At 39.0% G+C, this 24,877-nt stretch overlaps 1 protein-coding gene across 3 annotated transcripts in view; it reads right to left on the bottom strand.

Moving 5' to 3' along the window:
* kaznb (kazrin, periplakin interacting protein b) overlaps positions 1-24,877 on the bottom strand; it is a 334,246-nt gene that overhangs the window by 155,037 nt on the left and 154,332 nt on the right. For all 3 annotated transcript variants that reach the window (XR_005129279.1, XM_017692866.2, XM_037532183.1), the window contains exon 4: positions 16,417-16,603. Coding sequence is in view for 2 of the 3 variants with exons in the window: in XM_017692866.2 (XP_017548355.1) it covers positions 16,417-16,603 (187 nt within the window). In the remaining variant the exon portion in view is untranslated. The remainder of the gene's footprint in view (positions 1-16,416; positions 16,604-24,877) is intronic.

Below are 24,877 nucleotides of genomic sequence, written 5' to 3'. Positions count from 1 at the left end.
AGTCAGAAACCAAACCTGTGTTCATCTAGCTGTTTTCTTCTAACCAGCACATTATTAATGTGCAAAAATAAAGGAAAACAATGTTTTTTTGTACAGTACTGTTCATCCACTTTGAAATATCTACTCCATCAGCATACTTTAACTGTTGTATATAGTCTATTTTATCTCTGTTGACAACAACAAGAGTGCTTGCACATCTATACCTGGTGAATAAATATTTGGATTCTGATTAGGAGAATTTAAAAACATTAAAAATTTCCAGTTAATCTCAAATAATGTCCAAGTGATTTCGAGTAGATCTGCTACATAGTTTCTGAAAGGATACTGTTATCTGTAAAAATGGACAAAAGAATATCACATAGCTAAAAACAGAAGAAGCAGCCACCCTGACACCTGAATAATGCATATAATTTTGTACTTTGTCATATTTGTATGTGATTTTTCAAAATCCCAGAAGCCTCATCCAATGCTAATGCTGGGGTAAATTAATGATTTTCCACTATTTTTATAGAGATTTGGTCTGAAACATATCTTCTAACCCCATCTCAGAGTGAAAGAGCTAACACGCTAGTGGGCCTGACTCCATTCGCCCCCTTCCTTCTCTTTCTCTCCCTTTGAGCTTCATCAGCATAGCCACTGGGGAGGCAGCAGAGGCCCTAAACAATACATTAATTACACACGTCCATGCAACAACAGCTAACGGCCGTGGCTGAACAATGCTAACTGCCAGTAAATCACACTGCTACATGCACAGAGAAGTGCTGCAGTGTTAGGGTTCAACAAGGCCACAGTTACATTGATTTTAGTCCATTTAACCCATAGACATCACAGTTTCACCAGCAATATTGAAATCATGCTGTAATTTTATACATCCCCAATTCCAATAAAGTTGGGACGTTGTGTAAAACATAAATAAAAACAGAATACAATGATCTGCAAATCATTTTCAACCTATATTCAATTGAATACACTACAAAGACAAGATATTTAATGTTCAAACAGATAAACTTGATTGTTTTTTGCAAATATTCGCTCTTTTTGAATTTGATGCCTGCAACACGTTCCAAAGAAGTTAGGACAGGGGCAACAAAAGACTGGGAAAGTTGAGGAATGCTCAAAAAACACCTTTGGAACATTCCACAGGTGAACAGGTTAATTGGAAACAGGTGAGTGTCATGACTGGGTATAGAGGGAGCGTCCCTGAAAGGCTCAGTCATTCACAAGCAAGGACGGGGCGAGGTTCACCACTTTGTGAACAACTCCATGAGCAAAAAGTCCAACAGTTTAAGAACGTTTCTCAACCTGTAATTGCAAGGAATTTAGGGATTTCATCATCTGCAGTCCATAATATCATCAAACGATTCAGAGAATCTGGAGAAATCTCTGCAAGTAAGCGGCAAGGCAGAAAACCAACATTGAATGCCAATCCCTCAGGTGGCACTGCATTAAAAACCCACATCATTCTGTAACGGATGTTACCACATGGGCTCAGGAACACTTCAGAAAACCACTGTCAGTGAACACAGTTTGTCGCTCCATCTACAAGTGCAAGTTAAAACTCTGCCATGCAAAGCGAAAGCCATAAATCAACAACCCAGAAACGCTGCCGGATTCTCTGGGCCCGAGCTCATCTAAGATCGACTGACACAAAGTGGAAAAGTGTCCTGTGGTCTGATGAGTCCACATTTCAAATTGTTTTTTGAAATCATGGATGTCATGTCCTCTGGGGCAAAGAGGAAAAGGACTGTCCGGATTGTTATCAGCGCAGTTTAAAAGCCAGCATTTCTGATGGTATGGGGGTGTGTTAGTGCCCATGGCCCTTCACATCTGTGAAGGCACCATTAATGCTGAAAGGTACATACAGGTTTTCAGGGACGTCCCTGCTTATTTCAGGAAGACAATGCCAAGCCACATTATGCACGTGTTACAACAGCGTGGCTTCGTAGTAAAAGAGTGCGGGTACTAGACTGGCCTGCCTGCATATTATTCCACCCATAAAGCTATTACACACTAACATTAATGCACTGTTGCAATTCTTGGCAATTAAGTGGTTTGAACATTTTGTGGGGGCTGAAGTTTGCTTTTTATTCAAATTTTTCCTTCTACTTTAAATAGCACAGTAGGCCATAGACACCTGAATGTAACTGTTGAAACATTTCAGGTAGAAGGAAAAAGTTTTATTTTGTTTTGGCATCAGTAAATCTGACTAGCTAAGTGTCATTCTACTACTGTACACATTTTCCATTTAGTTTTTGTTCTGAGTCATTTTTAAATACAGCTTTTAGACATTTTGTCAGAGTAACAGGAAAAGGAGAACAACAGGTGAAACAGCAGAACAAAAAGGCAGATATAGGACAGAACCTTATCAGCACACTATTGGTTCATTAAATATTTACTTTTCACTACAGAACTAAAACAGGACAAAATTATATAATATAATGGTCATTTGAGTTCTGATAAAATGCCAGGTACTAGTTCACACACATAAATTCATTTGACTGTTTCACCATGTAAAATGGACCGCATGCTCAGCTCCTAATGTTGGTATGTTCTAGTCACTCCCCTGAATTCAGCTGAAGTCATCAGCTCATCTAGCTGAAGTTACAGATCACATTCTATTAAAACGTAAAACTTACTAAAACGTCAGTAGCTGGATTAGCTACCTCTTTCCTTTAAACGCAGAATGTAGTGCATATAGCAATTCAGTTCTGTCCAGGCAGAAGTTTTTCTGTAATGAAAGGCTTATTATTTAAAGCTGTGTTAAACCTCTCAAGATTTTAGTCGGGATTCACTTTCGTACAATGCAAAATCCAAAATTCTATACTAAGAACTTAAGACTTGGACTTGCACCCGAGTGATTCAACACTGGACTCGTACTATCATAAAGGGACTTCATAATCTCAATATGTTGCCATACAAAGTCTGATTTTGCTGCCCCAATGGTAAGCAAGCTTCTACATCTAAAGTTAGCTACCAATTATTGCTAGGCAGCTAGCTAATGTTAACTATTGCATTCCCCCCTTGGCTTTCTTATGGCAAACTTATGCCCTTAAACCACTGAGATGAATGAGTATAGCGGAAATGTTCTAAGATTTATGGTGTCTGGGGGAAAGATTCATAACTTTTCTTCTGTGTAAAGTGAGGATCCAAGGGTTTCCCCAGCATGGAAACAGATTTTTCTCCCCAAACAGCTGCTAATGGAGCCTCAAGAGAAGAGCCAGTGTGTGTGTGTGTGTGTGTGTGTGTGTGTGGGGGATATTAGCCCCCCTCTGCGGCAGGGTCCAGCCTGGGGCTATTGTTTGGCCACAGTTTCCCTCACGCTGCATTGGCCACAGACAGGGTGTGGCTCACAGAGGACAGGCTGGGGTTTGGAACGCAGTATGTGTGTGGGAGTGGGTAGGATGGGGGAGGGTATGCTTTCTTTAAACTAGAGCTTTAATTGAGCCTGAAATTTTAAACCAAATCCAAATACCAGAATTAGAATCTTCAGTCTAATTCCAACTGTATGCTGACAAAATTCTGTTTGAACCCAACTGTAGCCGAGCAAAGTTAAGTCTGAATTCATCTGAAGCAAACAAAATTTTGTCTAATCCCAAGTGTAGCCTAACAATGTTCTGTCTAAGCTTAAAAGTAGCCCAAGAAAGTTATGCATTAGCCCAGCTGTAGTCCAACAAAATTCAGCCTAATCCCAACTGCAACCTAACAACATTCTGTCTAAATGTGATTGTATCCCAACAAAACTCTGTCTGAAACTGACTATATCCCACAGAATTTTGCCCAACACAAATGTAGCCCACAAAATTCTCCAGCCATCATCAGATCAAAATGTTTCTTACAAATGTATTCATCAATCAATGCGTTTAAACAAAATCCCAAACGTTATTAGTTCACATTCTATATAATGTATTTTTTTCATGCTGGCCTCAAGGAGTTCAGTACCAACAACACAAGTGACTCCAACATGCCAGATTAAAAATTGTTTAAGGTAACTGAAGGAAGCAGGAAGAATAAAGTAGGAAGAAAAACTAAATTGGGGTAAACACAAGGTAAATTCTGTTAAAGGTGTGAAAGAAACCCAAAAAAGAAACTTTAAACCAACGCAAGCCTGAGAAAATTTTCAGAAATGACGTCAACCCAACCAAAAGTCCAGACAAATATTTCAAGCTCTACCCTGCATGTGGGGAATTAGCAGGAAGACAAGGAAGATCCTGAGAAAAGTAAAAAAAAAGAGAAGATGTCTGCTTTCTGTAATGCATCTCATGTGGACCAGCAGAGCTAACAAGAGCACATGCCTTTCACTTCAACAAGATCAAACCCACTCAAGAGTAACTGCCCAATTCAAACCTCATCTCTGGATTTCAAAGAAAGACCCAAGATGTAAGCTAGTAATTACTACTACATACTATATACTGGATTTTTTTTTCAGGATCATCAAAATTTGCCAAATCAGAGAATTACAAGAACCACAAAAACCACCACAACTTAGAGAGGAATAGAAGCAAGCATAATTCTCAAATCACATGATGGCAGTATAAGAACCAGAGGGATGGCTTTCTTTCTCTTATGCGTATGCTTATGGATCTTATGCTGCCTTCACTGCTAACACAGTAAATGTGAAATATGTGTTTCCTAAACTAACTGTTAATTCTGTTAAGTCTGAAGTCATGGCTTCAGAAACAGATTATTAAATTATAAGTATGCTATTAAAATTAAAGGTTGGAAAGGTTGACTTGGATGTAAGAACAATTTAAAATTTGTATAGAACGCTGAATTATGCAGGTTCTACATACTCACATATCCCATGTACAATTTTTGTTTAAAGAGCTATCCAAGATCTTCAGAGAACCAGAAGCATACAGTATTTTGTCTGAACCTGAATGTAGAAAGACAACATCCTATCTAAGCTCAACAATGTTGTGTCTGAAAGATTCTGCCTTGGTCTTGAATGTCAGTATATCAGTGGCGGCTCATTTTCAGTTTGACTGTCACTTTTGAGTGAGTTAGACAATAAACATTTAATAAACAAATTCTTACAATGTGGGAGAACAGAAGATATTTACATCAATCAGACTAGATAATTTGCTAATGTTAGCAATACATTTAGGATATTAGGTTAGCTAACATACTCCATGTTTATACCTACAAACTGAACTACTGAATGACACAAAAATGGACAACAGTAAGTCCTAACCAGCCTGAAGCTATTTGTCTGTAATTTTGTTCACTTTCATAAGAGTTAACAGAAAAAAGTGTGTCAAACTATGTCAGAAACCACATAAGCAAGTCTGTTTAAGATTACTTAATGCTGTTTGAGGCAACTGCATGAAATGACTTAAGGCCAGTGCACAACATATCCCGTAATAGAGAGCGTCAGTCTATTTGTATAAATTTAATGCAGTAAAGCTTTCAACACACTTCATCAAGCTTGGCATCAGTTTACCATGTCTTCACAATCTCTCTGAAAGATATGAAGTGAAAAAAAAGACTCAGATAGTAATGTTGGCGCAGGTAACGTACCTTTAGCATTTGTGTATATATATTTGTGTATAAAAGACTGACCGCCTTTCTTAGTGTACATTTCAAGGCATGTGTCATCTACTATAGCTTTCTGAGATCTCGATATTGCTATAATTTAATAATTTAATGTAATGGCAAAATGCTGAGTGGTTAAGAAATGGTACAGATAGTTTCATTATTTGCCAAAGTAAAACACCACCTCCATCTCTCTCACACATTCTCTCTGGCTCCCATATTCTTTGGATTCTTGTTTCTGAGGTCAAAGCCTGCTGGCCTGTACACTGCCCACCGACATTTACATAAAAATCCACACACTACCATCCCAATATGCTCACCCCAGGCTAGCACTGTGCAAATTATTGTTTTTTTTTATCCAGAACAAGTGTAGCATACAATGCATTTATTGTGGAATCCCTCCCAGGAAAGATGAATTACTACTCAGAAACTGATGAATGGGGTAGAGGATGGTAACTGTACACCAGCAAAAATGGGGTTTCTAATAAAGTGGCTGGTGAGTTTGTAATACTTTACAGCTGAAAAAGCACAAAGGCTACTTTATTTCTCAGAGCGACAGTAAAAGTAGATGAAGTTGGCATTAAGATGCCAGTCAGGATGCCCAGTCTGTTTGCCCTGCAGGCTCCAGTGCCGCCCGTTTCTACAGCAACACTGCCAGCCATCCGCCAGTGGCAGTGGCCCAGTCCACTGTTCACTAGAGCCAGTCACTGCAGCACACACTCCACAGCGCTGTGGCCACCACACACCGCAGTGCTGCAGACCATCAAGCTCAGCACAGCTCTCTTTCTCTCTCTCTCTCTCTCTCTCTCTCTCTCTCTCTCTCTCTAGCAAGAATTCTGAAGACAAACTAGTTATTTAAGTAAATACCTGAAATGTTGCAAACGATGCAAATTAGGCTGCACTTCCTCCACCTCTGTACAAAAGAATAAAATTTTCTATGTGAAGTTCTTAAAAGAAAATTTCTACATAATTAAATTGGTAAGATAGGTCTAAAGTAATTCAGAGTGGTTTCATGTGAAACACTCCATTCTTACCGAGTCAAAATAGTTAACAGAGGTGGTGATAGGAACCAGACATCTGTTGTGTGTTTAATGCCTCTAAAAGCTCCCTCACAGAAAGTTATTACATAAAATGGTTCAGTAAATGCTGTCTAAAACATTGTTTTCTGGTATTTTTTTTTACATTTTTGGCTTAAAAAATACAGAAAAAACAACATTTTAGATAATATATAAAATGCCTATATTTTGTTCAATTTTATGCCACTTCATTTACATGAATTGTAACTCTCACTCACTCATTTGTGTTCAACAAGCTGAAGATTCTCCACAAGATGGAGCTATTAAAACCTAACCTTTGGAGCTTGGGATCAATGACACTTTGTATTTTCGTTTGATGAGATAAAGGTTTACATTTTTTTTATATTTTAATTTCTTTATTAGTCTACAGGTACCTGTTGCCTTCCTTCATACTTCATAGCTGTGGCAAGGCAAAATTATGAGCATTCATTTGACTTTATTCTATTTATTTTATTTACATTAGTTATATATACCTCAGATGAGCATATAAACCTTTATGCAAATTATGAAGATTCTGTTTGAAATTTGTGGTTTCCAATGATGCATTTCTTCCAACATGACAAATTATATAAATACACATAAATGTATAAAAGTACATGGAGGACATAGTACCTAGTTTCTGTCTTGCCTTCTGTCTCTGTCAATTCAATTCAGCCCTGTATAAAATCACCAAACCATCAATGAAAAAAGAATAAAGAAAAAAGAAGAAAGAAATATTAAGCCCCAGTTTCCAAGACACAGAATAAGCCTAAACTGAAACTAAACTAAACTAAACTGCAAATAGCAATCCTAGCAAACCTACCTACAGAGTTTTAAGAAGCCTCAGTTTGAATTACAAAAAGATATTTCTCTCTCCTCTCCCTTTCTCTCTTTCATGCTCATTCACACACACATATATATAGATAGATTTTCCATCTCTTCCTTTCCATCTCCAGCAGTTTGTCTGTGCCTTCTATGACAGATTCAGTTAGATTCTCCTCTGTAGCATCACCAGCACGACTCAGCCTGCAGTTCAGTGCTGCCGGAGGCTCTGAAATGCAGGTATGTCTGCTTTCACACCGCATTCATTTGCTGAGCTGTACTGCTCTCTCCCTCACTGATAGATCTGAGGAGGAGAGTCTTTCTGAGCACAAACTGCATGCTAATCCAGTCGATCATGTCCACAGGCTGTAATCCAGCCTACCTGTACCTAAACTGCTCTCAACTGCAAGGGCTCAGTAAACAGTGCAAAGTATAAAAATCTTGTATCTTGTAAAAGTCGTAGTATAAAAGTCTTCTATTTACATTTATAATTGACTTAAATCACAACTTTACTACTGTATTTCTATTGAAGTAAAAGATGCTCAATAAGGGTATTTCATTTCAAACAAACAACTGCAAGAAAACAGAACACAGGATTGGTTGTGGACAGTGGAGAAGATGTTCCTGTTAATCATCTGAGCCAAGACAACAAAAAACATAACAAACAACACAGAAAAAGCCTGTTAATCTCTGCTTTTGTTACCTGTTGAAAATCAAGCTTTGGCTGCTTGGTTGGGGCTGGTGAACACTCAGCTTGAGCATCACTTTGTGTCCAGGTGTCTTTTGCAACTAGTTTTGTGCTGGCATGTTGCCTGTGCAGATGTTTGGAGAGATCTGATGTTGTGTTTACAACAGTGGATATTAGTTTCTGGCCTGGGCACAGTTTGCACTTTACCATCACATTTTTGTCCTTTCATGCCTAAGTAATGCACATATCTCTACCCCCTCAAAAAGCTGCAGACCACACTGCCATTTTTGCTCTCCCATCTCCTATCAAACTCTGGCCAAAGTCACATGACGAGAGGTCAGCTCATTTTCGTGCAAGTATGTACTATTAGGAGCTGTAATGTGATTATTGGAGGAACAGTAATGTGTTACATTACTGCATTACAGACAAATGTAATGTGATTACAGTTACTCCCAACACTGTTGCAAGCATATATATTTTCTCCCGTCTTGACAGCCCCCTATATAGAGCAAAGACTCTGCTACTTTACATCAGAGATGATAGAAAGTTCACTAGCAGGTTGATCTCAGGCTTTGTCTGAACATTAAGGTGAATTTTCAAGTGTGCAGAGTTCAAAAGTGTGTGAGGCCAAAGTGCTGAGCAGGCTGGGCTGTGAATAATGCATTAGGCTTTCAGCCCATTGATCTTAGAGGACACAAATCTTTCCATTTTAGGTGGTGGGTGAATATGTAATGGCTAAATGTCTTTTCCCTCACAACTCAGTCAACAGCTCAGTACTGACAGTAATGTAGTCAATGACAACAGAATGTCCAACTTAAAGCATGATAATCCAATTGATGTACTGGTCAGCTGCCAATATCTCAGAGAAACATTAATATCTGCTACAGCGGTAGAGGGGGGATGTCATGTAAAACTACAAAATTTAGATTGAAATAACATTGCTTATTAGCTGGAAACATGTTAGCTAAAGTAGCTAGCTAGCTGTTATTAACATGACAGCTGTTTGAGCAGCTGCTGGTACCAGATTGTGCTCTCCTCTGTCAGCCTGTTGTTAGCACAAGCTACTTATCTGTGTTATTCATTTTCTTGTCTCTTGGAGTTTGCATAGTTTGCTGGCTATCAGTGTCATTAATACTTGTCTACGAGAAGCGTGGCTAATCATCTCATCACAACAATCACCATCTTGTATGACCACATCAAGACTGTGTTTGCAGATCCTGGACTGATTTTATGTTGCTAACACCGCTCTTTTTAAATAAGCATTCCTAAATCTAGAATTTAAAATGTCATTGGTCATGTAATGCAATATTCAGTCCCAAAGCCTAACTGGTTTTATAGAATTTAAAATGTTGTATCTTTTTGTTTTTATCCATCAATGTTCTGTCACGACAATGTCCAGCATGCATTACGCAAATATGTCATATAACCATTGGGAACCCTTCACTGCTAGAGGACGGCTAGAAGAGCCACTGACGTAGAGGGTAATAAATACAGATGTGAAATTCTGCTTCATAGCATTAGCATTTGCTACCTACTTTCTATTTGCATTAGCCAGGAAAAAAACCTGACTATCCATCCCAAAACACTTTTTCAAATGTTTCTCCCACCTCCAAGATACATTGTCAGAAGGGGGTTTTCCTACTTTTTGAACGGGAAAATCTTACTTGACACTATTTTGGTAGCACTCTGGTAAGCATGTCTACAACAGATGTAGCAATGGTTACAGAACCTACTTAACTTTAAAAGTGACCTCAGTGCTTAAGCCAGTTTCGGACCTGATACTCCAACTCCAGTTGGCTTTTTCTCAGGTTGTTTTCACTGAAGTAAGATCACTTATGAAGACGAGTGTGGTTTTAGGAACCTGTGCACTCACACACGATGTTTTAATTACACTGTGCCATTGCAAAAGCAGTTCATCATGCAGTGAAGCCTCAGGAATGTAAAGATCCAGCTTTACTGGTCATCTATCTCAGCTGACAGAGGGTTAAATGAGGTAAAACTCAGCACGGAAAAGCACAGTTTTATTTATGGGAGCGCTCATACAGGCTTATTACACAAAGCAGATTCTTGTTGCTTGGGAATTAGACATGATTCAGAGTTTACAGCAATCATGTTGCCAGCTTGTTAAAGTGATGAAAAACATTGTAAACCTCAGGGAACGCCCTCCAATTACATCACCTCAGAAACGTAACAGATAAAGCTGTTTATTATGAGCCCTTACTGATAAAGTTATTTACTATGAGTTTATTGTTGAGTGATGTTATTCACTCCTATAATTAGAGCAGCAAGATGATGTCTTTATTTCTATTTAATTTCTCTCTCTCCCTCTTTCTCTAACTTCTTTCTCTTGTTCTGTTTCTATCTATTACTCTTCCCCTCTTGCTCTTTGTCTCTCTCATTTTTCTCTCTTTCTTTCTGTTTCATCTTTATTACTCTCGATTTCCATTCTTGCTATTTTTATTTTCTTCTCACTATTTCAACAGTGCTTCATTGGCATGCATGTTATAATCCACCTCTTTCCCTCTCTCTATCTCTCTTTCTATTTATCTATCCATTCCCTCCTCTCCCATGTACCTCATTAATGTGTGTATTTGTGGTGATTGGAGGGTGTCCAGTTCACATTCCAGCTCAGTTCTTCCACTTCCTCTCTCTCTCTGCTCATAGTGCATGTCTCTTTTTCTCAGTTAGGAGAGTGAGTTCAGTAATAATACAGTCACGTGTGTGTGTGTGGGTGGGTGGGTGTGTGTGTGTGTGTGTGTGTGAGTGAGTGTGGCTAGCTGAGTGTGTATGCTTGAGTGTGTACAGTGTAATATAAACAAAGTGCATTACTGCACCATTTCTCTCTCAATCACATACACACACACACACGCTTGCCCTCTATTCAGGCCTTGTGTGTGTGGGCAGTGCAGTGTGGTTTAGTTTTCCATTATTCAGCGTCCCGTTAACTAATCTTGTTTGGCTGGACATGATCTTGTAACAAAAACGTCTGGGAACAACCTTGAGAAATTTGGGCTAAATGTGGAAGGGAGAGTAGGCCTATTAGGGTTGGAATAAACTGAGAATGAAATTGTAAAAGCAATCCAACACGTTGTAAAGGCAGAGCTCAAAGCAGAGGGTGATGGCGCACTCGTCAATATTGTCTGATGCGCAACAAGCCAGCAAACATTTACCCATGGATCCAGTGTTGTTATAATATTTGCAATCTTATGAACTAAGCAAATAATGATTTTCTATTTCAATAAGTCAATAAGTGTCATTTTTAAATAATGATGTATATCACTTGCCACAAAATGCATGCACAAGTCTAGTAAAAGATGCTAAACCTATCACTTGTGAAGATGTCCACTAATGATCATCTCTTATTTGGTAAAACTAAGATTAATAAGTGGCACATGACATTGATTTATCAGTCTACTCAGGCTTTAACAAAGCTCAGTAACACTAAAGGCGTTTTCACATCTGAGACGCATATGCTGAGAAGAGCGAGATTTATTATGGGCAATTCCAAACTCGGGGTCAACACAGTCCAGGGTCATAGAGCTAACACGGATCGAACGGGGAAAAATGAAAAATGAACACAGGGATAAACAAACACCAAACACTACAAACAGCACAAACAATACACAGACCAACAAACAACTAGGAAAAACACATGGCTTAAATACAACAGGGATAACAAGGGATAACTGGACACAGGTGGAAAACACAGGTGGTAACAATCAGGGGCAGAGTCTGAAAACAAGGGGGCCGGACTGGGAAGATAAACAAAAGCACAATGACATGTAAACAAAAGCACATGGAAGACCAAAACACAAGCACATGGATAACTGGGAGGGGCCAATCATGACAGTCTGGACAAAGTTCCAAACCAAGGTTCATGTTTTTGTTAAATTATACACATTTGATCCAGTTAGATTTGGTTTTATGTTGCAATTTAGTGAGTATACTAAAGAACTTTACATGACATACCTACGTCCTGTTGTCATCACCTACGTGGTTTGCGCCTCCCTATATTTGACATTGACTGGTCTGTAGAGGATCATGCCTCTTGGCGGAGCTGTCAATTCAGTGGGTAGTCTTTTTTGTTTGAATGATGAAAAATGAATATCCATTCTCTCTCATCCTCTCAAAAATAAGATATAAGTTTCACCATTTTTACGCTTTTTTTTCAAGTACACTTTTGACCTGTTCGTTTGACCAAATTACAGTTAAATACCTTGTCTCCTTCTCTCACTGTGTGCTACCATGGCTCATTTGTACTTCTTTCCCGGTTCCTTATCTTCTTCTATTTTCAATGGCTGAATATAGCATGCCTCAACCTCTTGTAATTGGTCCAAAAGTCCAAACCATCCAAAAAATTTTTTTCACACCGCAAACACACAAAACCATGGTTCACTTTTTTTCAGAAAAAATTTTTGTCCTTTCGTCTGAACTATGGTCCAAGGCACTTTTCACACCTGCTATTTTGGTTTGGACCAAACTGAAAAGTCTGAAGTTCCAGACCAAACAAGGTGAAAGCACTAACTGTTCAGCACAATGATTTATCAGTACTCAGGCTTAAAAGGATTTAGTTAGAAGTTAGAAAAGGATTTTTGTTTTAAATTCATCTTTAGAATGTGTATTTACATGCCTTGCATTGATTTTAAAATAGTTTTGTAATACAGAATTCTGAACCCCACTTTACAAAGTTTAACAAACTGAATACAGATCCTTATTTTCGGTATTCTGAATGCATATTCTTAATACTTGTATCCCAGCCGCGCATGTACCACCAAAAAGAAAACAATTAACCATGTAGATGTGTTGTGTTGTGTTGTGTTGTGTTGTGTTGTGTTGTGTGTGTGTGTGTGTGTGTGTAAAACCCAATACATGTGGTAAAAAATGGTAAAAGAAATAAATAATGGCTAGCAATAGCTTTTCACCTGCTAGCTTGTGTCATCAATTGTAATCTGGACATTAAAAGAGCAAGGACTACAGGAATTTAGGGGTGGATTTTAGAGGGGGGTGTACACTTGTTTTTAATCAATTTTAAAGCGGTCCAGTGAAAACAGTTGTCTCCAGCTTTGTGTTCTTGTTACAGGATCATGTCTGGCCTGAGACTACCCTTTAACAAGCTCTAGAAATATTCACTCCATAGAACAGCTTTATAGTTCTGCAGTGAAAGAACAGAGAAAAGTTCAGCCTGACACAAGGCTGATTTATATATCTATAAAAAAAATCTTCTGTGAGATGGGGACTAAAGTTGCACTCAGAAACTCCAGACTCAGCTTGGACTTGCATCCCAGAGCATCAAAATTACTTGGATTTGCAACCCAAAAACTTGAGACTTAATCTGTACTCCCACCCCAGAGACTCAAGACTCAAATTGGTCTTGCATCTCAGTCGGATACAAAGATACAAAGAAGGGGTTCATGGAGTTCAGAGAAGCCTACAGCCCTCCAAAATCTCAATTACATGTTGTGCAAATCTGTAGAGTTATGTGACAAGCCAGTGCTGATTGGCTATCCATTAATTTGGTTTGGGATGAGACCTAAACAATATTCGACCCAAAACAGATATTGCACAAAATCAAAACGGAGCAACTAAATTTGAACTGCTTAGACCTTCAAAATATTCCAAAAACAGAGACTATTTTCGTGAATAAACAGGAAAAACCCTTGGGGACTATTTGTTTTGTTTATATCTGAGTTTAACGGAAATATAAAAATAAAAAACAGCAAAAGGAAGAAAGAGATAAACACATGCAGATTTATCACATACTGAAGATTGTGAATGAAAGAATCAGGAGGAGAAACACTCACACTCTTCACACAGAACCCACTCAAACACCCAGCTCACACACCCATGCTGTCTGGCCCTGAGACACACCTCAGCTCACACCACACCCTGACTCACACAGACTGCATCAACTGATCCTCCTCTGCTTCAGCCATATGGAGGATCTTAGAGCTGCCCTACATCTGCCATCTTCCATTTCTACCTGCCAGTACATGTCTTCATTTCCTTACCAGTGCTAGTAAGAAATATAGAGGATCTGCTAGCTAGCCTGTTTGATAAATGCACTGCTAACTTTAGAAAGTTAGCTATCCTGATCGATTTTGGTGTCTTTATAACATTTTCCGTCATTGTAAAATATACCTAGATCAAGCAAAAATTACAGATGTAATCAAGTGTTTGTTGCATCATCACTGAGTACTTAAAGTAAGTTATCACTGATTAAAACTTTTTAGACCAGAATCATGCTGCTCATGTTGCTTGTCAGACGGTTCTATTATAAGTTGTAACAAGTTACTTTGCTTGCTAGCTGGACACTGGTATGCATGTCACCAGTAATGAAAGATGATGTACTGATCATTACCAAAACTAGCATATATTGAGTTTTGCTGGCTGATATGATGGTCAACTAGCATGTCCACGTAGAAGATTTAAATCCTCATTATATTCTTCGTAGCAATAATGAAAATAGAAAACCAAAGCTGCTGCAAGCAGCCCTGTGATAATTTTAAAGTTTTAGCTGATTATTAATATCCATATAAATAATTGCATTGCATAATAATTGTAAATATAATTGTCATATTTATTAATTTTATGTAACTATCAAAGTACAGGCCCAAATGGCTAATCATATCTTGTTTCTTAGTTGTCTAAGAGCTACTTGTTACTTAGTAGCTCCCTGCTGACCGCAGACACAGCTTAAGCTCAAATAAACAAACATTTATTACCTCTGTTCTCTAAAGGTGTTATAGCACCAAGCAATAAGTTAGAACTTCTGAAGATCTGTGATATGTCTAAATAAATATGTTTATTTCTGCTTTCTCTTGTTTACATGGATTTCCACCCAATCTGGCTTTATTCTTCACAGTGAGGGATGATTCTCAAATCACCTGAGCTACCTAGCCTGCTAATCTCCTTCTCTGTTCCATCCATTCAGGGTGTGTTATCAGTGTAGCAAACAACAGGACGAAGCTACATTTATAAAGTTTGGGGACATAATAAAAAATACAATAAGAAATAAAAATTTACAGCATCTTTAATATTTTCTGTCTTCTTTTAAAACTGAACTCTCTCTCTCTCTCTTTCTCTCTCTCTCTCTTTCTCTCTCTCTCTCTCTCTCTCTCACTCTCTCTCTCTCTCGCTTTCTGCCGCATACAATAGCCATCCCACTAGCTACCCAGGAAACGGGACAAGGCAAAAAGAAACAGCACCGGCTCACTCCCTTCACTTCTCTTTCACTCTAAACAAAAGCTCACCCCTCGCCTCTCACTCTCTCTCTCTCACTCTCTCTCTCTCTCTGTCTCGGTCTCTCTCTCTCAGTCATTCTTTATTCCACACTTCACCAAACTGTTACTTCAGAAACAGCACATGCGCTAAACTTCTCCAAGCCCAGAGCACATCAAAACTCAAAGAAATAAAGAAATAAAACTGCTCAGCCGTACTGACTGTTAAAACTGCACACTCACCATACAGAAGAACAAAATCAACTCAAAGTGGAATGATGCAAATGCAGTCTTTAAACTCACATTCTAAAGGCAACAGCTTTTGTGATACTTTTAACCCCTTAAACTTGTATTACACATCTAGTTATACACAGCTAGACTGTATTATAGTCTACATGGTGGTAATAAGCATAGGGTTTTATGGGTTAACCCAGTCTTATTTCACACTGGCAGCATGTTCAGCTGTCTTCTTGTGACCCAGACACAAAATGGGATAAAAGAGCAATACCAAAAAAACTGTTTATTTAATAAAATCCTTAAAGCTCACATCTAATTAGAAAATGGTTGCATCATACCTTTCTTTAATAGTCCTAAACTTTGCCAAGTTTAGGCAATATAAATGTGCCAATATTTATCGTAATACAGTAGTATGAAATAAACTGACAGGTTATCACTCTTGTAACTACATAACACATTTAATAGTACTTACATAGCTTATAGTGGTTAATGAATAATAAGCCTTAAGACTAATAATATCTGTTTCATAGTAGTTACTCAAAAAAGCAATCCATTACAACCTGCTAATCACACAGAGTGTGGTGGGATTGTTTTACCTTCCTGAAAACAGTGAAATGTATGAATAATGCATGTCATTAAATTCTTCTAATGTGATTACAAGACAAGAAAAGCGTAATCCACTGCACTACTTTGTTTCTGTACATGGTTGTTACATTGTCACAGTTGACAGTAATACTAGTTTAAGTAACACTAAGTTTAAGGGGTTAAATAGTGCTAACACAACAACAAGTGTGTTGTTACTTAATGAACACAACGTTCTGTAGTGTATAAAATCTCAGCAATGGGAGTTTGAGTTGGTTCTTACCATGCGCGTGTGTGTGGTGGTTGTGCTGGTTGTTCTCCACACTGCTAGCCCCCAGTTCAGCCAGTCTGCGGCTGGTGGCAGAAAGCTCGGACCGCAGGTTGGTCACTTCCTGGCTGGCCGACTGGATGGCTCCATCGATCCGCTGGGCCAGCTGCTTATTGTCCTCCATCATCTTCAGGATTTTACCCTGCGGGGCCAGCGCACACACAGCAGCATGGTGTCACACACACTGGGGGGAAAGCAGCCGCTGCAAAAACTCCCCCGCTCCTCTTCCACTGATGAAGTGCACATACACCACCGTGTAGACAGAACACAGAATCCAAACAGAAAGCTTCCCTTCTTTCCTTTTCCCTCTATTCCAATCTACAGACAAACAATCCAGCTGTTTGAGTATGTGTTACTCTTTATTAGAAAGAGCGTAGAGGCGCACGCATGTGTGTGTGTGTGTGTGTGTGTGCGCGTGTGTGTACAGGAGAGATAAAGAGTGTATGTGTGAGTGTATGGTGTGTGTGTGTGTGTGTGTGTGTGTGTGTGTGTGTGTGTGTGTGTGTGTGTGTGTGTGTGTGTGTGTGTGTGAAAGAATGCGACAGCAGCGATGAAAGAGTGTGTGAGAGTTGCTCCTGCTTGCTCGCTCGCTCTCTAGCAGCTCCTCCAGGAGAGACCCCGAGAGCACAGAGACACAACACACAGTCACTCAGTTTAACACGGAGCATACCATCTGCTCCCGGACACAGGGGGGAGAGAGTGAGAGAGAGAGAGAGAGAAAGAAAGAGAGAGAGAGAGAAAGAGAGAGAGAGAGAACAGACTGAAAAAATAGAGGAAGAGAAAGAGAGGGACAGATATATATCATCGCTGTCAGAACAAAATGCCTTGTATTTCCAAAATGGCAACTTTACAGATAAAAGTTTCTGTCAATCTATTCAACACTAACTTTAACACAATGCAAAGGGTAAATTAAGCAAAAAAAGAAAAACAACAAAAATGGCAATACAAGTTATAGAAGGATACACCTAAAAGTACAGTACTATGCAAAAATCAGCCTTTATTTATTATGTGCAGTCAAATATTTACCATTATGAAAATGTTGATTTAAAAATTATTTTTCATGAGATATTTCTGTGGTGATTAGATTAGAAAGGAGGGAAATATCAAAAGGAAAGTGAAAACAACCGTAGTTCCTGAAGAAATAGAGAAAATGAGACTCCTAACTAGAGAGAGAGAGAGAGAGAGAGAGAGAGAGAGAGCGAGAGAGAAGAAAAAAAGAGTGGGTGGAGCTAATGTGCAATGTTCCAAAAGGACTCCCCAGACTGCAATGGGACCGGGAGAGAGAGAGAGAGAGAGAGAGAGAGAGAGAGAGCGCATGGCGGGAGATAGAGTAAAAGAATGAAAGAAAGAGAGAGAGAGAAAGGGAGTGAGGGAGAGAAGAGAGAAAGAGAAAGCAAAAGAGAGACAAAAGTGAAAGAGAGAGAAAGAGAAAGCAAAAGAGACAAATGTATCCAACAGTGTGGATACAGAAGGAAAGAGACAGAGAAAGAGTGGAGAGATAGACAAGGTTGTGGGGGTGAATAGAGAGACAAGAGTGGGGAGACAGAGAGAAAGAGAAAGAAAGAGAGAGAGAAGGAGAGAGTGAGATTCTTATCCCAACTCTTGTTCTAATCAAACAGCTTTAAGCAGAAATCTCTGTCAAACACACACACACACACACACACACACACACACACACACACACACACACACATACAGCATTGACTCCCACCCATTTCCCTCATTCTTCATTACATATTCATTCTTTTGTCCCTGGAAAATGTCCCCCACTCTCAACTACATTAACTACAGAGGGTACAGATGGGGGTGGGTTACAGAGAGAGAGACAGAGAGGGTGTGCAAAGGAGAAGACAGATGGAAAGAGAAGGAAGGAAAGAGAAAGGGTGATATCAAGAGAGGGGACAAGAACAGGAGAGAGTGAAAGAGAGGGAGAATGAAGGAAAGAAAATGACAGAGAGACAGAGGGAGAAAAGAAGAGAGAAAGAGAGGAGGAAAATAAAGAGAGTGAGTGAAAAAGGGAGAGAGAAAAAGAATGAAAGAGAGATGGAAAGTGTGAGAAAGAGGGAGAGAGAGGAAGCTTTGCTAGCTCTGCAATGAACATTGCTGCCCTTCATGAGCCCAGCTCTGTCCACACAGGAAGTCAAGACAATTACACTGCAGCTAATCAATCTGCACAGGGTCAGAAGTTTGAGGCTTTCTTTTCCTCCAGCTGGTGTTTAAAATCCAGTCAAATACTCCATATCAACTGTTCCTAAGCCTCACATGCTCCACCCACACTGTTACAGAGACCTCTCACAACTCCAAAACTAGAGTGGTTTGTGTTCAGGTGGTCATCTGCAACTAGTAAATGTATCACAGTGATAATAACTAGACCAATTACAGCAAAAAACACTTATTCCAACTACATATGCACGTTATTGTACACAATTGTAAGCGTCACTTATGTATTTAGAACAGTTTGCCAGCTTGGACTACTGTGTGTATATAAATGGTGTCAGAACCTGAACAGGACTGATGGGTGTTTACTAGGTGTATTTACGGCAGTTGTTCCAGTTTCTCTATGGCAAAGTTTGTGTGGAGGTTGTGCCATATGATGGTCATGACTATCATTTTAGAATCTGGTCCAAAAATTAGCTGCAGGAAGTGAGGATGCTGAGGATTGTTTAACACTGATTTCAGTGTTTAGTTGACTATGGATGTGACAGATAACGAAATGCTTAGCGTGTAACATTACACCATCTTTTGGCTTGCATCTTTGCTCACTTCTCGCTTCTCGCAGAAAGTTCATCCAGAAGAGAGAACAGAGTGAGCAGAGTCACTTTGCTGGTTCTAGGACTTGTGCAGAACTGTACTGTTGTCGTCTCCATGTCATAGCAACTGCATTGTCAATGTCATCTATTCACTATTGCTGATGTTCTCAAGACATATTCTGTTTAATGTAAACTGTCCAAACAAAACAATTGGACATAAATATCTGGCATAGCATTTTGCAACCTGTCACGATATATATACATCACATACATGCTGCTAAAACATTACAAGCCCCTTAACTTACAATGCCATACACTGCACTATACTGCACTTCTTTAATAAAATTATTATTTTGTTTAGTTATTAGCAGCATCAATAGCAGCACGCAGGGTCTGCTCTACACTGCAACAAGTCTGACGTCCTTTAGAACAAGCTTTAAGGGTTGGACTGAAAAAGTTCACAACATCACATCTACAGGTTTAAAACTACTCTGATACTTGCGTCAGTGTTGCCTGATGGTTTTTCAGTCAACTGTTTCAGGCAGGTTTTGCTCTAGCAGCATTTCATGTTTGCCTGTGACTGGTTGATTTGCATGTCAGTCACAAGCCCCTACCTGTTAAAATAGGTGGTTGAGTGACTAAATCTGCCAGTTTGTTTGGTGATACCTGTCCTGTGAGACAACAAACTGTTTGCTTTAGACATAAAATTACTATTAGGTCAAACACTTTTTTTACACTGTGAAATCCATCCATCCATTTACCAAGCCGCTTCTCCGTCAGGGTCGCGGGGGGGTGCTGGAGCCTATCACAGCGGTCATCGGATGGAAGGCAGGATACACCGTGGACAGGTCGCCAGTCCATCGCAGGGCACACTGTGAGATCACCCATTAAATTCTCCCCCTCTAAATGGGTGGATATATAACTGTGATCAACAGTGGCTATTTAATCTCCAATACGTTCCACTCTTGCAGGCTGGAAATTGCAAGAAATGGGCTCAGCCGCTCCCTAGTGAGAGGGAGAGAGCGGGAGCGGACAAGCGAGACAAATTTTGAGCACCACCACACCAAAGAGAGACAAACAGCCCATCATTTCCCGCTCAGAATGGAACATTTCCTTATTGTTATTCAGCAGCTGAAGCATCAGGCACAAGCGAATCAAATGGAGATACTTAAAGGATGACAGTTTCCCCAGTAAACCCAACCTCTTCTGACCCCTTGCTCTCTTAGTATGAACATCACAGTCTATCCAAGGTGAAGTGTTTCTTCAACATCAGTATCATCATGCAGATGGATCAGTATAAAAGGCAACCCCTTCAATCCTTGGTCACTGTAATAGAAACTGCTGCCTTTGCTGGGGTACAGTTAAAGGCTATAGCCTGTTGAAGGCTCTAGATGTCTTTACAGTAAACACAAACTTCTGTTCATTTTTCTTCAATAACCTATAATCTATATGTTTTAGCAAACTGCACTTTTTTAGCCACTTAAAGAAAGGGCTAGCACATCCTTCCTCTGAGACTGCAGCTTTTCAAACTGCGGCTAACAAAACGTCACTAGACAGCTCAGCACGCCAGGAGGAGAAGGCTAGCTGCCATCACTGCTGCGAGGCCAGTTATGCTCTCTTGGACTGGCTGCAGGATCGCTGAACATCACATTTTGCTTGCAGTGGTCCAGCACAAGTATTTAAGATATTTAGTCCAAACTGTCTAATGATTTTTACATGCACTTTGCAATTGCAAATCTGATTCTGAAACTATCTGAACTTTGTTTAAATACACGTGTTCATTTCCCATCACACAATACTGCCTGTGAAAGTAGGCAGAGTTCTCTAGAAGCTGTGTGAAGGTGATATGATTTGGCATGTGATGCAACACTAGTGTCTGAAAACAGCAAGCAGTAAGTAGATGCAATATATTAACAGTTTACAGTAAACACAAGCAATAGTAGAAAGAACCCTGGAGCTTCAAGCTCAGATTCCATGTCTATATAAAGAGAATTATTTATGTGAAGAGTCACCTTTTGCCTAGCTAGTATGTTTTTTAACTGTTGCTGTCTACCAAGTCTGTGATAATTGCTTTTGACCAGTCAATGGTCTAGCTCCACCCACACATCCCGGGTCAGTATGCTTGCACACTAGCCTGAATAGATGCATATCCAGTCATTTGTTCTTAATTAAAACAGTGTCTGAACATTTCTTCATTTTTCATCAAAATATAATTTAGTAAAAATAAAAAAAATACCAATTAAATATTTTAAAAATAAAATTCAAACAGTAAAAGCACACAAGCTTCTCATCCCATAATGCCTCAAAACGTTTAGAGTTCTTAAGTAATGTTAAATAGACTTATGTGGTTTCTGATATTGTATCATATACTGTTGTCTATAAAAATTTACAAACATTCATTGACAATGAATTTACAGACAACAGTGTGTCATTGTATTAAATGTGTATAAAAAACAACTTGCTAACACCAGGTTTCTCAGTGAGAACTACCTTTCTCATCACTAAAGCCTATTATAGATGGCTTTAATTCTGTTGTCCCTTATAGGGAGTTAAATATTTATAGCGGATGCAACTCTTTGAGTGAAGGTCAGTGCTTTAAGTGCTCCAAGTTCCATTCTGGGCCACACAGCCCCACCCAGGACACCACCACACGCATCTGCAATGAGTTGGGGGGTGGGGTGGACAGAGAAAGAGGAAGAGAAAGGAAAGATACGTCATGTCTTTTCACTGCACATACAGAGGCAGAACAAGGATCTTAGAGGCTCCCGTGCAAAACAAATTAATCCTCCGCACAAATGACACATAATTGGCTTGTTTACTAGTAACTTTTATGTCTCAACCAAGTTGATGTTCTAATGTAAGCTGCTGTTGAATTATTATTGTAGCTACCTGTGAGTCATGGTTGTAAAATTGCACAAAAAGTGATATAAGGAATCCAGTGAAGACATCAGGGGATCTAGCCTCCATGGTCTTACCAGCACTACTGGCACCACCTGCATTTACAGTCGTTATGCAACTGAGCACAAAAACAATTGTACATAATTCTGCTAACCTTTTCTTTCACAGCCCCCTAAGCTATAGGTATTAACTAGGTAAGTCTGAGTTACAAACTTAAAAGCACTAGGTAATTATTTGAGGTGAAAAAAGTGGCAAGTATACAGGTAGTCTAATTAAATTACACTGAAATGCCCAAGAGGTGAAAGCAATTAAGCTGATAAAGGACAAAATAAGTATCTCATATTTGGATAATTGTTTGGAGTAACAGCGTGGTAAGAACAAAAAAACTCACACTAAACTTCAATGAAATGTCACTTCACAGAGACTGAAAAGCATAATTGAGTTTATAAAGCCCAGGGTGGGCTGATAGAGGTTACAAATAGCAGATTTTGAGAATCATCATAATATTTTGAGAGAAAAAAAAAAATTCTGAGAAAAAAAATCAATATAATCAATACAATGGAAATCAATATAAAATTCCACCGGCTCCTCCTCCCCCTGTGTACTCCTCCATCCTCATTTTAACAAGAGGAGGTGCTGCCTCCCCTTTGCAAAGCCTTTGGCTACAATTTTGCAATCTTTCCTGGTTTTAATGCCACTATAATGTTGTAATTCTATGACTTTTTTAACAAAATATTACATATTTTTTCTCAAAATATTACAACTTAATTTTCCAAGTCTACTATTTTTATTTTTATTAACAGCGGCCCTAAAACTCAATGCTGAAGACCTGCAATGCTAAGTACGGGAGTGAGGGGTTGGGCGGAGCCTGGGATGTAACACATTAATATTTTCAATAGTATTTAAGTCTTACTTAGAAACAACAAAAAGCAATGATTTTTTACCATAGTTGTTACTATGTTCTTACTCTTACTTACATATTTATATGGTTTAGATTCCTGCTACTGCAGTGCCACCTGATGTGTGAAATTACCAATTTAGTTGGTTTGAATTTCAAAAAATGATCTATTTATGAGATATTGTATGTGTGGGTCGAATCTGGCTTCTGAGGACATGTGATTTGGACTGACAGAAAGTTACCCTAACCCTACCTGTTCACCTAATGAGAGAACAAACATATTTTCATATTTTCATACTAGATATAACTCTTATTCTTAGGCCCTGCCCTAGAAATTTGGAGACTGTTCCTCACTCTAATCCTGTTAATACCTAGAGTTTAGGGAACTATAAAAGAAAGCTTTTGCCAGTTCAACTGTTTTTACAGTCATCATTTTATGCAAATGTATTCTTTATATCAAATGGTACTTACTACTTCTCAGTATACTTTTATTTATATACCTGTATACTATTGTTATTATAAAGTGCTGACTCCTGGCAACCACATAGATAATGTTTCTCTAGAATATCCTGTGCTCTGTTTGGGTCTTTAGGCTTCTTAACCCCTTAACAGGCCTGTTGCCGGGCCCAAACTTTCATTACACACTTCTATAACTTAAGAATAGCTCAACCAGTTTGGACATAAGTGCTGGTAAATGCTAAATACTAATACGTTTTGGAATGTAATAAGTCTGAGATGTTTAGGAGCTCATTGCCTGTTCATGATTTCTCTGATTAACACTTTCCATCTTGTTGCTAGTTGTCCTTTTCCTCTTTTACTTTCAACTGTTCCAAGCACAACGGTCATTTCCAATTCTGATTGTTGAGAGACACATCTTTACATCTGAAGATGTTTTCAAGCTTCTTCGCTGTTGTTCTGCCAAATGCAAATATGTATCATATTTTGACTGATGGGTCCTTTCTGAATAATAATTAAAGGAGGTAAAGGCTGTCCACCTTTTCTTCGCCATCAATGGTAAAGTTGTTGTCATCACCTTCTGAAGGCCCATGTTTTGACTCTGTTATTAATGCTTCTTCCACCAATCTTGAATCTTCCTCCAGTCCTATCTTTTTCATTATACGTTCAACATGCAGGATACAGAAGCACGGAGAAAGTATGCAGCCTTGTCTAACTCCTTGTCTAACCAGTCTGTTGGTCCATTTTCTGTCATTACTGTGTCTTGTTGATCATTGTATAGGTTTCTTTTTTGCACAGCATGTGTGTAGAGTACACATATAATCTTTTATGTATTTTGGTCAAAATCTTGTTTACTTTTCTTACTTGTTGTGTTTAATATAATTCATATTAGTATAACATGCCAGGCTTGAACCAAGGGTCAATAAATTTTCATTGTGTCTTAAGTTATCTAAAGAGAAACATTAGAGGAAAATAAGTGAAAGCTGCTGTCCAGCATGGGTTCTGTGTTTGACCATTTCTCTGCTGCACTGCAAAAGGGCTGAGCAATGCTCTTTAACACCCTATGAATCCTTCCCTATTGACTGGACCAGCACAGCCAGCACAAAGCCCCAAGCTTGAACAATAGCGGGTGTCGTTAGGTGTAGACAAAGGGCAGAGGCTGGACAGCTAACAGGCGTTTTTCAGCTTTAGCTGCAAGGCCTTTCAGCGGCCTTTGCTGTTCGCACCTGCCTTTTGGCAAAAAGTCATTCTATACTGTGTAGCACTGCCAAACGTAGTTAGCGCCAACAGCTCTAGGAGCTCTGCAGCTTTCTTAAGGCTTAGATTAATCACTTTTTAATCAAATATTTATATTCTTTGTTTATTTTAAACATAATAATAACCTACGACATGGATTTAAATATAGATTTAAATA

This window comes from Pygocentrus nattereri, chromosome 21, assembly GCF_015220715.1.
Source record: "Pygocentrus nattereri isolate fPygNat1 chromosome 21, fPygNat1.pri, whole genome shotgun sequence".
Lineage (NCBI taxonomy): Eukaryota > Metazoa > Chordata > Actinopteri > Characiformes > Serrasalmidae > Pygocentrus > Pygocentrus nattereri.
The sequence above is the reverse complement of the archived record's forward strand: the minus strand, read 5'-3'. Positions and strand labels throughout refer to the sequence as shown.